This window comes from Lepisosteus platostomus, chromosome 1 (assembly GCF_059453375.1).
Source record: "Lepisosteus platostomus isolate fLepPlt1 chromosome 1, fLepPlt1.hap1, whole genome shotgun sequence".
NCBI lineage: Eukaryota > Metazoa > Chordata > Actinopteri > Semionotiformes > Lepisosteidae > Lepisosteus > Lepisosteus platostomus.
In genome coordinates this window covers 75332713-75349005 of record NC_142611.1, presented here as the reverse complement: position 1 = coordinate 75349005, position 16293 = coordinate 75332713, and the positions used below count along the sequence as shown (strand labels likewise).

The 16293-nt window shown below is 34.8% G+C and overlaps 1 protein-coding gene across 3 annotated transcripts in view; it reads left to right on the top strand.

Annotated features, from left to right (window-relative positions):
- The window catches only part of ctnna2 (catenin (cadherin-associated protein), alpha 2), a 562621-nt gene extending 554005 nt beyond the window's left edge, over positions 1-8616 (top strand). For all 3 annotated transcript variants that reach the window (XM_088637613.1, XM_088637605.1, XM_088637621.1), the window contains one exon: positions 7521-8616. In XM_088637613.1, coding sequence (XP_088493739.1) covers positions 7521-7808 — 288 coding nt within the window. In that variant the 3' untranslated portion in view covers positions 7809-8616. The remainder of the gene's footprint in view (positions 1-7520) is intronic.
- Positions 8617-16293: the final 7677 nt, after the last annotated feature.

The following is a 16293-nucleotide window of genomic DNA, read 5'->3' as shown; positions in this document are numbered from 1 at the left end:
GGTCTAAAAAGGTCCAGATAATTTTATTCTTTGTATGTTTTACATTATGAGTGCCACAGCTACATATCGGTGTGCAACTTATCCAAATAAGATGGGAGTATTTTAGTCAGTCTCAGTTTAATAAACCAATGTGCTAAGGGTACAGAGTTGGCTAGATTGCAGAAATCTTAGTTTCTAGTTTCTGGGTTCATATGTCCCCTTTTAACACAGTGTCACAGGGCTTCACAAACACAAGTTGGAAAAAAAAACAAACAAAAAATATCTTTTAGAAGTACCTTTTTATGTAGCTAATATTACCTCCAGGGATCTTATTAAGAATGTCAGCCTTTGAGTCACTATTACAAAAGGCCAACCACAGGTCACAAACCATCTTTTGACTTCTGGGAATGTGGCTATGTTTGTTCAAGCTCTTTTATTGCCTTTGAGGTCCCTATGTAGGTCTTAACACACTGGTCTGAAGATATTTAAATGGGATGAGGAATAAATCTCAGAACAGAGTGGGCAAGGCCAGTTTCTGTTGAAAACAACATGTTTCTATTCAACAGGCTGTTTGAAGTGTCTTTTTTTCACACTGCAAGAAATTAGAAAAAAAAGGGTTTAAAAATTTGAGCAAAATAAGCATGGAATGAATTTCAAGCAGGCTGATTTGTTTTTCATAGTGTTTTTTATTGTTGATATAATTCTGTAGAGTTTTATATACTTTTTAAGGAATTACTCTGAAGAATTAAGGATATGCACTTTTTTCCTAGAATACCATTTTTTTTGTATGTCTTTCCAAACTAGTGTTACTATTACTTATAATATAAGTGAAAGCAAACAGTGAGAAGTACTAGGGAAATTTTCACAAACATGTGGATGGTTTCCCATTTACTGATATGATTTGCCTGTTGCTTATTTTATGATAAAACTGAAGGTGAAGTTCTTTTTCTAATATTCTCTGTTGGGTGCTATGTAGGGAAAGCACATGCCAGCAGCCATATCACCCTGCAACTCACAACTGGCAACCCACTGAAGCTAAGCAGGTGTAAGCCTGGTCTGTACCTGGATGGGAGACCTCCTAGGAAAAACTAAGGTTGCTGCTGGAAGAGGTGTTAGTGGGGCCAGCAGGGGGCGCTCACCCTGCGGTCCATGTGGGTCCTAATGCCCCAGTATAGTGATGGGGACACTATACTGTAAACAGGTGCTGTTCTTCAGATGAGATGTAAAACCGATGTCCTGACTCTCTGTGGTCATTAAAAATACCAGGTGTAACCCTGGTGTCCTGGCCCAATTTCCCATTGGCCCTTACCAATCATGGCCTCCTAATAACCCCAATCTATGAATTGGCTTCATTACCCTGCTCTCCTCCCCACTAATAGCTGATGTGTGGTGAGTGTTCTGGCGCACTATGGTTGCCGTTGCATCATACAGGTGGATGCTGCACATTGGTGGAGGGGATCCCCATTACCTGTAAAGCGCTTTGAGTGGAGTGTCCAGAAAAGTGCTATATAAGTGTAAGCAATTATAATTATTATTAATTATGTACTCTAGTTGCTCATGGATATTACTGATCGTAAGTTTAGATATTGATTAAAAAAGTCTACAATATAGTATCTACAATACAATATATACAATAAACAATATATATTTCAATATAGGAAGCAAAAATTGATATCATAACCATCACTGCTGTTGCAACATTAATTACTGTCATGTGTGCAGTAAATATTTCCTTATATTTTTCTTGGTTAGAGGTTTTTTCTAAGATGGCTGAACATCTTATGCCTTAAATACATACTCTGTACTGTAGCTGACACAAAAACTGTAGCTGGAGAGCAGCGTACTTAATAAGCAGTGATTGACAACATATAAAGGAGAGTTATATATGATAGAAAGACAAACGAGGAAAACTGAATTACTGAATAAGTTTTGAATAACTGAGGCCCATTTTACTCACATAGTGGGGCAGTATTACACATGGATTTCATATCTGTCCATGTGTCTGACACTATGTTTTCACCCTGCTTGTCAGATTCTACATTGCTTCTAAATCTGCGAGATAGCAAAAGCAGTGTTTTCAGCAATGTTTTATGAAGGCTGCATCACACAAAGAGAAAATAAGACTATATACCATGTGTCCCTCTTCATCTGTGGGTTCAGCCTTATCTGTTAGTTTGATGCAATTTTCTTAGTTTCTTATACAAAAGCTTTACCTAATCTAAAGATTTAGAAATATCTAATTCATTATATACTGTAAACTTTATTGGAAGATCTTTTTTTTCTTTTGGGATGACATCATAACATTCTCTCACATTTTTAACCATTAGGTGGAACGTCAATATGTTTATTTGAAATGTCATATTTTTCTATTCAATTCATCAGGATCTACTATTTTTAGAGTTAATACAAATGATACAAACATAATTATTGGATCCATTGTATTATCTTGGCCTCTTATTTATTTGTTCTGAATCATCTAGCCTCAGTGCAAGATTTTATTAAAGTGGTTTGACAGTCTTATTTTACATTTAGAAAAGCAAGCGTCTTTATCTATTTTGAAATCTACTGTCTCCTACATCTATCACTGAGACGAATAGGATGCTTCTTCTGTTTTTTACAATATACAACAGCTTATAAATTACTTTTCTAGGTCTATTATAGCTTCAGAAGTTAAAAAGAAACTCTGATGGATTACTATTCCTCCTAGCATTCTTTTTCTAATATTGGTAATATTTTATGGAGAATACCTTGTCTATTGTCTCAGTACAGAAAAGAAGCCCTGCTAAATAACTGAGAAAAAATGAGGCACCACAAATTTAAAAAGAAATATATTAAAATATAAGATATAGAGCAGTAAATACAAGAGCAGGCATTTTAACATGAATTTATTACTGATCTGGATTTGCCTGAGAGAGACATTTTTCTACATCTTCATTGCACATTTGTGATTAGAAAATAGCCTTGAAACACTAGTTTCTGGACAGTGACTCACACTGCAGCTTGTTAGATTATGCCACATGTGTTAATAGCATTCATATTAGGTGTTTTATGCAGATAGGTACTTCTTTGAAGATCATGATCCTGAAAATAAAATTTTGTGACTACCATTCTCACATTGCATTTGAAAATGTCAATATGTGGCTGTTGTTTATTTAAAACAGTTGCATGTGTTTAAATTAATATTTTTAAATATGATGGTGTCAGGGCAAATGCAATATTTGCCATTTATATTTATGCTTACATGTCCTACAGCTCATAATGACACAGTTAACTTTAAGCTTTGACTTAATGCCAGTAATTGCCACCAAAACAGCAAGCCACAGGCTATAGCATATAGCAATAATAGCCTAGATAAGAATATGTTCTACACAGCCTCTAACAAGGCATGGCAGCTCCAAGAAGCAATTAACAGCAAGCTGCCACTGGTCATCTTTATCTCAGTGCTCTAGTTTTATTTCTGGATATGTGTTTCACACTATATTCTGTCCTTAAAATCACAAAATAAGATACACCACAGTGTGTGTAATATTTTGTAATATGTGAATGTCATAGCAGTTTGAAAACATTATAAAATATGAATATGTGAACTATACTTTTGTTAGTTTGGTATTTGATGTATATCCATCATTACTGAACATTTATAGTTACCTTACTTCATTCAGGAATAACCAATGATGTTTAATGTTTATAAGTTGCTTTTTACTTGCCCAGTTTCTCCTGATTAGCTTTGATAGCAAGGGGTAGCTTGATTTCTCATTCAAAACAGACTGATGAGTTTGACTTCACAATTTTATTTCTACAAACATTGTTCTGTACTTTTGAAGGCACACAGATCTTGTAGCATTCCATAACCATCAGCAGTATTTGTCTTCACGGAACATACCTTATAATCATTCAGGTAAACACATTAATTTATTCTTGAGTGCCATTTCAAAGAAAACAAAACTGCACATTACATCTTCCATACATTGTACACTCATAAATACATGGGTAGTACAATTATATCCAGTGAGTGAAACATGACCAATCAATACCATCCATATGGCAGAGGTATTAAAGCATTATTTTATGGATGCCCCGTATTTTGCCATTTTAATTACTATTATTCTTTGCTCATGTACCGGCCCCTTTTTTAACAGTTTTATATACTGAAAACCTCCATGGATTTCCATAATTATAATAGTTAGTGCTTGTAGTGATATTATAAGTATCATTTGACCAGGATGTCAAAGGAAAAGGAAAAGGAAAGGAAGAAAGGAAAACACCAGGTTATGCTAACCCATTACCTATATACTGTATAAAGCTCCAATGGCAGCTTTTAGAACTAATTAAGACAAGAGAGCGATATGGATGGAATCTGGGGTGAACCATTAGCTAATGGGCTGGGCAATCATTTGTGGTACTGTAGGTCTGTTACCATGGCTCCAAGGAGGAAGATAAAATATGATGATTATGTATCTATTGATAACAAAGTTAATGTTTTTAACTGCAATCAATACATGCAGAAAATAAAATGGTACCTGGAATAACAACTGTTGTCAAAGCTAAAAGAAAAATTACTTAAAGAAGAGACTGAGTGTAAATCCCAAGCGCATCATTTCCAAACCAGCACTCACTTCAACTTCATGTGAAAGCAAACTGTAAAGTCAAACTTTTAGGATTCTTATCTGTACTCAGTTGAAAGCCCAAAATAATCTAGTGTTACTTGTAGTCACTGATATGACAAGTTAGCAATGTTAAATTCTAAGATTTGTTTTACTGGTGTGTGCAAGTAAATACCCGTTTAGTTCACTGTAAAATATATGTTTTCTGCACCTCCTTGTAATGCCTTCAGGAAGGCATGTAGGGAAAGTGTTTTTTATGCTATATTCTGAATTACTCAATTAACAATGAAAGCATTAAATTTTAATTCTGTTGCATAATAACAAGTCCTGCAAGTCCTCTTACTGTGTACATACTGAGAGATAATCAGAAAGTAGAGTTAACAATAGACAGTTATAAACTAATGTTACAGAATGGTCCAAATATGTTTTGCTCATCAAGATTTGCCATAAAATATCATAATGATGCATGATAGGCATGTCCTCCTATTATAGTTTGTTTTTAAGAGTTCAATACATTTTCACATAAATCCAGGATGTGTGTTTCAAATGATTTCTTGTTTAGAAGTGTTTTAGCTAGACTCCACAATTCTGATCTCAGGTTTGTTGTAGTGTTTGGAAGTGGAGCTTGTTTTTGTGTTGTGTGTTAATTTTCATCAGGTAGCAGTAACAAGTGAACAGCATTAAATAAGCCCCTCTGGCATATTTTGCCATATTTAAAATTGAAAAAGAGCAGCATTTGAGCTTAATAAGTTAACCTGCATTTACAGAAACATAAAAATAAGTATAAATTCAAAAACTCATATCACATAATATAACATTGAAGAAAAACAGATTAAGAAAATCTGGTGGACTACAAAAGGCACATTTCTCACTGAATAACAGAGTTTGAAAATTATGTTTTTTTTTTCAAGGAATACATCTTAACTTTCCTTCTTCAATTTGGAGTGTTTTATAAAAAGCAATTAAAATGGGTGCACTGTAGCAGTGAACAACTACTGTATCTTCTTTGACTGAATTCAGTATAAAACATTTTGACGCATAAGTGACCTTAGCTACATTTTACTGTATATAGTGTAGCTGTTCGGTTTCTTGAATCTTTATTTTCTTCTTCTTGGAGTTTTTTTTTACATCCAACCAGCCTTTTTCTAATCACTGTATCCAACTCAAGGTTGCAGGGGAGTGGGAACCTATTTCAGCAAGCAGACTACACCCTTGATGGGACGCGCAGGGCACACACTAACATGCACACATTCACACCAGGGCCAATTGTCAAAGAAGCCAATTAACCTACCAGTATGAGACCCAGCGAAAACATATGCAAATAAAGATAAACAAAGATAGCACCCCAGGTCCGGAATTGAGCCCAGGGCCCCATTGCTACAAGGCTGGCAATGCACCACCACACTGTCCTTTTTTTTTACATCAATACTGTACATTAAATTAATAAATATTGGTCAACACTGTAAATCATTGTCCATAGTTTAAATGTGTGTTTGTCAATAACTACCTATGACTCTTAAAATGAGGTTAAGAATAATGGGTTTTGGGAGATTGCAATGCATGGGTTTGTAACTTTGCATGGTCTCCTTTCCGAAAGATCATATATTGATGATATTCATTGCACTTATTTTTTAAAAAAGGAAGAACCTTTTGTAATGAACATTACACAGAGAGTCATTTTAACTTCTGCAAGATACTTTCAAAATGAATGTAATAAGCAAAAGTACTGTCTCTTGCCAGAGTCTAGTATTACTACTGTGGCAGGAAAGTAGCACAGACTTTGTTAATGCTGTGTGGTAACTGGAAAGGTTATATAACACTGTGACCCCAATCCTCTACCACTGAAAACTCATTAAAACAAGACAAAGCACAGAAAATTGTTGCAAGAATTAATAGAAATATCAAGGTGTCAGATAGAGTGCAGTGGTTACATCTCCATCTACTTAGATTGCATGCTCTTTTTAGAAGTAATTCGCACATTTACTTACAATGCAAGATGTTTGGCATTGTTTAATCAATTCACTCTTTCCTGTAGGGATTCAATTACTGCCTATTCTTTTCAAATCCTGAGTCCTTGGGCTTTTTAGGAGACTTCAACCCAAGGTTCTTTTTTATACCAGCTGGAATTCAGGGTCATTAAATGAGCCTTTTCACTCCTTCAGGGGCAAACGTGTACTATGGATTTTTAATGTTACAGAAAACAAATGAATTGAAAGGAAAATGCATGACCTGTGTGGATGCTAATTCTAAACACAGTTTATGTCTTTAAAGTTGTGATTGAAATCATACACAGAATTTTAAATTGACGGCTGAGTGAATGACGCATTCATGATCAAGACAGCACTGTACTGTACCAATATGCTTTCCTGATTGAAAACATGAAAATCAAACATTCAAAATCAGTGAAAGTCCTCTAGCACAGGCCTCTCACAACCAGGGAAAAGCCTGGTGTTGTTTGATATAGATATTAAGAATTGCTGTCCTCATTTTACTAGAAACCAGGATGATCTTGTGTTAATTGTAACTATAAAACATGCTTTATAGCCTGCTGTTTTCTTCTTCATATATTGACTAACATGTCCATGAAAGAATAAGTTCTACTTTTACCTTTTAGCCAATGACGTACAAATTTTTCTCTGTAGAATTAGAAGGAAAAGCGGTGTTTAATGGCTAGACTGATGTATTTTATCCGTTGCCAAAACACATCACTACAACATTTAATAAATTTCTTTTAGAATACTGATAGGAGTCAAGGGGAGCTTTTAATGAATGATACTTCTCTGTAGCACCCACCAGAGTGGTATTGTGAAATTCAGCTTTTTTCCTTTTACTCTTTCTACAGAACTAGTATAATCAAAAATGTTGCCATTGCAAAAAAATATATATGTTTGAAAAAATAAAGTGTAAACTTCTACAATGTTTTTTTTTTCTCCTTAGCTGGACAGTGCAACATCTCTTATCCAGGCAGCCAAGAATCTGATGAATGCAGTTGTACTTACTGTCAAGGCCTCTTATGTGGCTTCCACGAAATACCAGAAGGTCTATGGGACAGCTGCAGTGAACTCGCCTGTTGTGTCTTGGAGGATGAAAGCCCCAGAGAAGAAGCCCCTAGTCAAGAGAGAGAAGCCAGAGGAGTGTCAGACACGAGTGAGACGGGGATCCCAGAAGAAGCACATCTCACCTGTTCAGGCTCTGAGCGAATTTAAGGCCATGGATTCATTTTAATTCATGTAGCACAAAGGAATAAATGCTTAGCACCTAATTTTTCTTTTTTTTTTTTTGGTGAAAGGCATACCTGCCAGCTCTTATATATGGTGAACATACAGTACCCCAGATAATTCGCATGTTAAAGTGTCAACCCAGTAATGCCAAGACACTTCGGGATCAGTTACTCAGACATGGGCAGTAAAGTCACAGAATAACATTATTTTATAGGCAAACATTTCTGGCTTTAAAGTAAACACAGATGATTCAGATAGAACCATTTGCTAATGTGTTGGCAGGTATGACAGTACAAAAGTGGACCCATAATACTAAGGTTATAAGGAGTTGTTTACTGTGAACATGATTATTATCACTATTATAATAATTATCATTATTGGCAGACCATGAGGACAAAGGTTAAACAGTCTAATCTCAGCTTTAGAAGTTTAGAAATATGCAGTCAAAGATAAAGGGATCTTACAAGGCTGTTCAGTTTCTCCCTAACCTTATTAATACTTTGGTTTTAATGTTAACTGTAGTGCTATGAAATTCCTTATGTTACAAATATATGGAAACGTTAGCAACCGAGTCTTTTTCTTCTACCTATTAACCCATATAGTGTCATATGAAGCACAATATGGTAACTGGCATTGTCTTTTTTATTTATTTTAAATTATATCACTAGATATTGCAGCCTGGTGGGACATTGCGTAGAACTTAATAAATTTAATTTAGAGAGAACAGTACGAGTAGTTGTGTGGATTGCTTGAAAAATAAGTGTCTAACATGCCTTTGTATCCACAGTTCTCAAATAAACCCTTTAACTTGACTGTAAGAATTTTATTTTGTGTTCTATTCAATTTCAGACTCAAGGATATTAACATATTAAGGAAACTGAAGCATCTCGCACTAATTCATTGTCAATCCCTAGTAAAGATGTTAAGAAAGATGTGACTGATATAGTTCAAAATTTAACTTCTGAAAAATAATTTGATAATTGTTCAAATATCCCTATGCTTATAAGCTTCATTCTAATAGTATTCATGCACAATAAAAACAGATTAAGGATTCCAAGAGTAAATGTAGCACAAACTGCATAAAGAAATGTGTGAAATTATAATCATTCCACTTTTCAAAATATAAATACACTGGAATTTTCCAACTACCCCACATATCTGTTACTATATCTTTAATTATTATTCAGAAAACAACATTAATAAAATTAACACATTTATGCCACACCTTTGTAAAAAGTAAAAATCGTATCTTTTTAACCAAATAAATATTTGTACACCTTTTGATTCACTATTCTGACTGAATTCACTCCACTGACTGAAATACACACAGATTTGAAAGTACTGCAAATGCTTTTTTTTAAAAGTTGCCTTATGTTCTTATTATACATGCATTAATCACTTAACTTTTTGTAGATTGTCAGGCATTTTTTTTTATTTTTAACCTTATTTAACCCCTTCTGATCCTTCATCTTCAAAGCTGTAATTTTATGAGTAAGATATTTGGAATTTCTTAATACCTAGTTACAGTTCAACAATATATTCTTATAGTAAATTCTGGAAAATAGACGTGGAATTAATGTTAGTTTTAGAAGTATTTCCCCAGGCCTCTGAAAAATAATATAAATATGGAATAATAAGCAAATAATACGTCACACGCTTGCAGTGTTGTTTTTATTTAAGATTGGAATTATAAGTCTTAAGTATTTTAATTATTCAAAGTTAATACTAATATAAAATATAATATATTTATATATGTTATATGATATATACAGTATATAATGTAATATTGGAAGTCACATAAATTCTGTTCCATAGACTTACCATATATGAACATTATAGTCAAATTAACTTGTGAATTATTTTCACAAATGCTAATTTGGTTATATTTACTTCTGATTAAATAACACTGTAATTTAGCAAATCATGTATTTAATTTATCAATCAACACTGGTTGCTTTCTGAAGGTGTTGTATATCACTTCTTGAAAATAAATATCTGCAAGAAAACAAAGACAGTAATAGCTTTGATACATTACACATAAATGTAATTTGATGCATAGATATCCAAAATAACTTAGAGCTCAGTCTGTTAACAATTATTGTTTTTGAAAACAGGCCTGTTCAGAAATATGAACTTCCATCACATTATTCACTACACCTCTAATATCACAACTTTCCAGTCACTTCTAATATCACAACTTTACAGTAGATGGTCTTCTTAAACTATGTAGAAACACCAACCATATTCTTCATCTTTGATTTATTTAGAAGTAACACACACCTTTATCTTCTGTAAGAAACTTGCAATTGATATTTTATTTACCAAATTAAGTCTTATTATAGGCTTACCAAATTTCATAGGAAGATGTGTTCTAACATTGGCATTATGCATAGTGCAATTAGGATATCTTAAGGTCTTGCATCTGTATAAATAATAATATTTATTCAGATTCTGTTTCTAACATTTTTCTTTTAGTGGCAAGGAAAAGCTTATCGTACAGCATACAGAAATGCATTAGAACCATTTTCACATCCATTATTAACATTAATTATGTCGAAAATTATACTAGACCAAATGTAAAAGCAATGTTTTCCATATTTTTTCATTCTTCAATTTGTTGCTGATAATGGGTGAAAATTATTTCTGCGTGGTGGGCACTGACAAAACTCTTGCAATTAGTACAATGCATATCTTGGAAGCATCATTATCCTATGGGAGATAATCAATGCCAGACCACAGTATCTGAAGAAAAATATAGTGTGACAATGCAGTAAGATCAAATAGTGGAATGAAACTCTGAAAGCTCATCCGACCATAAGGATGGGGCTTTCAGACCCCCCCCTCCCTCTCCCTCCCCTCCAATTTTAATGAGAGATGAGCTAGGATGCTGCTGCAAGGGTGAATATAGGTTGAAGGGAAAGACCCAAAAGCCAAACTCACAGGATGAGGGTTTTGGCCTCCTCCCAGACTTCTGTTTAAAACGCCATATAATATCAGGGTTTCTCACCTTTTTTCAAGGCCATTTTAGGAGTGTGTCAGGGTACACATAAAATTCTGTGGTTACACAGTGTTATATATAGCTGTCTATTGTAATAATCATATCAATATAAATATGTATAAATATTTACACTGCTTATGCTCAGATATTTTGGCTTTCTTCAAGTAAATACTCTAAACTGGTGGAATTGGAGAAAGGCTGACTCAGAAAGTTGTTTACAGCTTATATTCCAGCTCTTCATTTCTGTAACAGTCAGCTGAAAACCATGATTTACAAAGGGTAAGATAGTAATGTGGGAATGAAAGTCACTGGCAGTCCATCGCTGTAGTTAAAAAGGTGGAAGCTACACTATTAAGTGTCAGTCAAAGCATTATTCCATTTAGACTATTATACTGTACATCCATATTCTAACAGCTTTATTCAGTAAAGTGTCGCAGGGAGAGCTACTGTAGAGCCTATCCTGGCAAGCAACATGCTCAAGGCAGGATACACCCTGGGTGGGATGCCAGTTCATCACAGGGCACTGTATATGAATGTGTCAATTAAAATAAACTATTTGTTTATAAATACAATAAAAACCTGACAAAATTCAAGGCATAAAAAGGAACCAAGACAACATGACAATGCCAAAAATAAGTAATTTGGTTACAATTATGGAATGAAACATTAATTCATCCATCCATTTTTTAACCACTTCATCTTATTCAGTGTTGAGGAGAAGTAAGCAAGCAACGGGCCCAAGGCAATACTGACCACTGTGTCACCATGCTGTCCTATAATAGTTCGTATAATAATACAATTTATTGAAGTACTTTTCACAGTGAATCAGCAATATGTAACAGGAATATGTCCAAGACTCTTACACTGAAATACATTACACAAGTGTAAACTGTCATCTGTAATCTTCAACTCAACATTAATGTGGACAAAACAAGGGAAACAAAATTCACCACATTAACACTGAGTGATTAATACTGTACCTGTTGATCAGATTAACGCTTTGTTCACCATTTCATAATAGACAATCTGCTTTTGGCTGGAAGAATGATTGCAGTCCTGTCTATCCTCTAGCAGACTGATTCTAATGGAAATACTATAAATGATTTAGGTCATAATTTTGTTTTGGGGCAGTGATGAATAGCAGCATTTGTGTGGGTGGCAAAAGATAACAACATTTCTGCTCTTGTGAGAAATTGCAGTCACTATCTGCAGCTTACTCCACCGGTTTCTTCTCATTAAATGGTACATGTGTTTTTTTTAATAAAGACTTATCCACTACATGGCAAGAAAAAGTAATGGAAACATTTGCCTTTAGTTACATACTGTACAGTGCCTTGCAAAAGTAACCACTGCCCTTCCAACAACACTCCATGTTGTTAAATGACAAATAATAATTTATTAATAATAAGTACAGTATATACAGGACAATGATAAAAGTGATTTTTTTAATCAAACCTTGAATGCATAAGCTGCACACTTTAATCAGTAAAAGAAGATATTGTAAATGTCAACCAGACCTGCAAATAAAATGTTTTCTGACATAACTGCCCCTAACAATTAAACCTTGAAAAAATCAGTTTAATATTTTCAAAAGTTGTGCAAGAAGGATGACATCGATCACCTGTAATACTGTACATTCCATTTTCAGTGTTTTTGCATTGAGACATTAGAATCAGAAACTTTCAGAATCAGAAACTTTTATTCACTAAGTACAACATATGCAGGTGTCGACATAAATTCTACTAAGATAAAAGAAACACAAAAAAAACCTAGAGATAAAAACAAATCTCAGTGATATGTGAAATGTAAAAGTATATACAGCTGAGTAATAAAATGTACAGTGAATACTGCGTATATTTACAGAAAATATCGGTAGCATGTGCCATTAAATAAAAAAATGTACAACTGATAGAGGAGGGATGAGAGAAATATCCCTTCTGGAAGGGCATCCCCTGAAGTTTATGACTGCTGGAGTTACTCAAAGTGCTATTTTTTAATTCAAGCTTCTTTAAACATTTAGCAAAGTACTTACACCACTAATTCTACAAGAGTTTGATGAAAGAAATGTAAAGTGAATTATACAGAGACATGAGAATTACTTTAAAGAGCAACAGGTTCCCGGTTAAATTGTCATAATCTGACATCTATTTTGTTCCCTAGTAGTTTGAATTAATTGATTCCTTGCTTCCTTGCTTGTTCTACAGACCTGATGTGGAGTGGGGTTGCTGGTAAAGAATGGCTGCTATGTTTCACTCAGATGGGTATATTAATCCAATTTATTATTATCATCATCATCATTGGGCATTGGATCAGCAAATGTTCTGAGACACTAGTTTTCTAAAGAATGAAAAATGGAGACACCTTCCTGCACAACTTCAAAACATGTTGTTAATGCATCCGTGTCAGGCTAAAGAGGTTTGGCATGCCATCACATATCCAAGCCAACTTCTGCAGGTGTACTATTGAGAGTATGCTGACTGGCTGCATCGCTGCCTGGTATGGGAGCTGCTCTGCCCGGAATCACAAAGTAATGCAGAGGTTGGTGAAGTCAGCACAGCTCATCACCGGCTGGTTGCTACCGGACATCAAGGATATCTACTCTGTTAGATGCCTTATGAAGGCCAGGTCTATACTCAAGGACCCCAGTCACCCAAACCACAATCTGTTTTCCCTACTACCATCTGGAAAACAATACTGAAGCTTACACACAAAGACCAGCAGATTTCAAAGCAGCTTTTTCCCCAGGGCAATAAGACTGCTGAACAGCCAGCCACAGCAGCCACTAGCGATTAACCAAATGACCACTGATAAATAGTCAATGAACTTCGTTTTTTTTTTTCTTTCCCCCTGCGTTTTTTTTCTCACCTGTGTTTTTTTTTCTGCCTGCATTTTTTTTATTGAGTAATCTTTTAAATTGTATAATTTATTGTATTCTTCTTGTGAGCTTCTATCAATTTCTGCCCTATATCTCCTTGGCGAGCTTGCTTCCTTGGGTGTTGTCATTCCTCATGAACTGCTGTTTTTCATCTGGCTGTGGCGTAACACTACAGTTCTTCAAAACTGACATTGAAACATGAACTAAAGGCCACATGTGGAAACTATGAATGGATGCATTTATCGCAAAAAACACATCACTACTAGGGTGTTAGGACCCACACAGACTGCTGGGTGAGCACTTCCTACACCTGTGGCTGGAAGGTTACCAGTTCAAATCCCCTGGCTGGCAGAGGAATCCAACTCCATTGGGACCCAGAGCAAGGCCCTTAACCCCAGCTGCTCCAGGGGTGCCGTAGGCTGACCCTGAGCTCTGACCCCAAGCTTCTCTCTCCCTGTCTGTGTGCCTGTGTGAGAGCAAGCTGGACCATGCAAAAAGACAAATTCCTAATGCAAGAAATTGTATATGGCCAATAAAGTGATCTATCGGTCCCACTAGCACCTCTTCCAGCAGCAATATTAACTTTTCCCAGGTGGGGAATCCAGGTACTTGCCAGGCATATACAGTAGCTGCTGAGCTTCAGTGGGTTTACAGTTGTGAGTTGCAAGGTGGACATACTGATCTTTAACAGCACCAAAGTTAATGATTTTTTACGGTGCATACATTTTCATATTTAAAAAAAATCAGGAGAAGGGAACAACCTGAAAGCTTTCCAAACAATGAAATTTTCATTTTGGGGCAAAAATGTTAATTTGTGTTATGTGTCAAGTGAACTTTCTTAAAAGTATTAAAAAAAATGAGAGAAATCTAGCAAAAATAAAATATACTTGATCCAAAACAGTATGGCTACCTCTGCAGTACAAAATATGAAAAATTATTCTAGTTACCTAGGGCAATTCAGCACAACTTCTAGCATGTGTTCAATAATTCCAGCTTCCCAGGCCTTAGAAAAGGTCCTTTACAGTAACCCTCATTTATGGTTTTCTGAACGAACAAGACCAACATGTCAAGGCTTATATGCTTGGTATACTGCACTAAATTAGTAAGTCATTAGACAGATTTTGTTTAATGCCAGATGGTAAGTTAATGCTCGGAAGCTGTTACACTGTAATTTGAATGGAAAAAAAGATACATCTTTTCTTGAAATTCTATGTGTGAAAGGGTGGCTGAAAAGCAAAAATATCCTATTCATTATAACTTAAATGATTTTCTGAAAACCATGTAAACACAAAAAAATTGCATCTCCAATTTCACAATAATTCCTTATAAGTGTCTTCAAAACATGTTGGAGAGGACCTTCTCAGACAAAAGGGGAAGTATAAATTATTAAATTTTTGTTGTGCTGTTATTTTACTTTGATTAATGATTGGGGATATTTTGTAAGAATATAAACCATTTAAGGCATGGATAAATTTATATTTTCATCCAACATATGTGGCCAAAGCACTCACCCTTTTAATATAAATTATATACTGTACATGATACAGCAAATGTGCAGAATTATATTCTTTCTTTATTTGCTGGATAATTTGTACATCTTCCTGTTGTAACATTCTGGATAGCCAGTTGAAAATTGTCCAAGAAAGCTTAGTTTTGTAAATTAGCTAGTAAAAGTCCATAGTCTCTGCAATACAAACTGCACTCCTGCCTCAGCTATAAAATATTGCATAATAGAGAAAGTGGTGCAGTGGTTTTCCATTAATCTGTGTAGGACATTTTGATGTGTTGACTGAAATGCATTAAATACAGTACTGTAAGTACTGCTACAATAGGAGAAAATCTTCACACACTTGTGTATAAAATATATGATCTTTGGAAAATCATTGTTATTGATAGTATTCCATTTATAGACAAACCCTCTTGTGTTGCAGTAGCAATCTCACAAAGGTGTTTGGGTGCACTAGCTATCTTATTACTGCAGCACAACAACATCGAATACAAAATTGCTCAAGCATTTTGGAGACCACTCAAGCTGTGCATTTTACCAAGAGAAAGGTATTATCTGTCGCGAATGCCTGGTCATATATGATCCCCTGTATCGTATATTGTTCCAGTGAGACAACTTCTGAATGAACCCCTCTTACAAAGCACTTTTTATTTTAGAGGTGCAAGAGTTTTTCAATATGTACTGTATATTCTATTACTACTAACATCAACAATGATATTTATCTTTGTGCATCTTTCTTGTGCATTGGTGACATGGGTTCTGTTACTATTTTCCATAAAATCACTGCTCTCTATGGACAGATTGACACTAAGGCCGACAAAAGTATTGGATAGAATACGTAGGCTATTTCAGTTCACTTTATTTGTCATATGCACATGCAATTAAATGCTTATTTGGATATATGCTACAGTACAAAGATATTAAGGAAACACCAAACTTAAACACAGAACAACAACAGCAACAACACCAACAAAGTTAAACAATACTCAACTTAAATAAAAGTCAGCACAAGCAGTGTGCAAAACAATTCGAAATTCTAACAGCTTGCAGGAAGAAGCTATCTCTGAATCTGGAAGTACAGTACGTGCCTTTATGCTCCTATAGTGCTT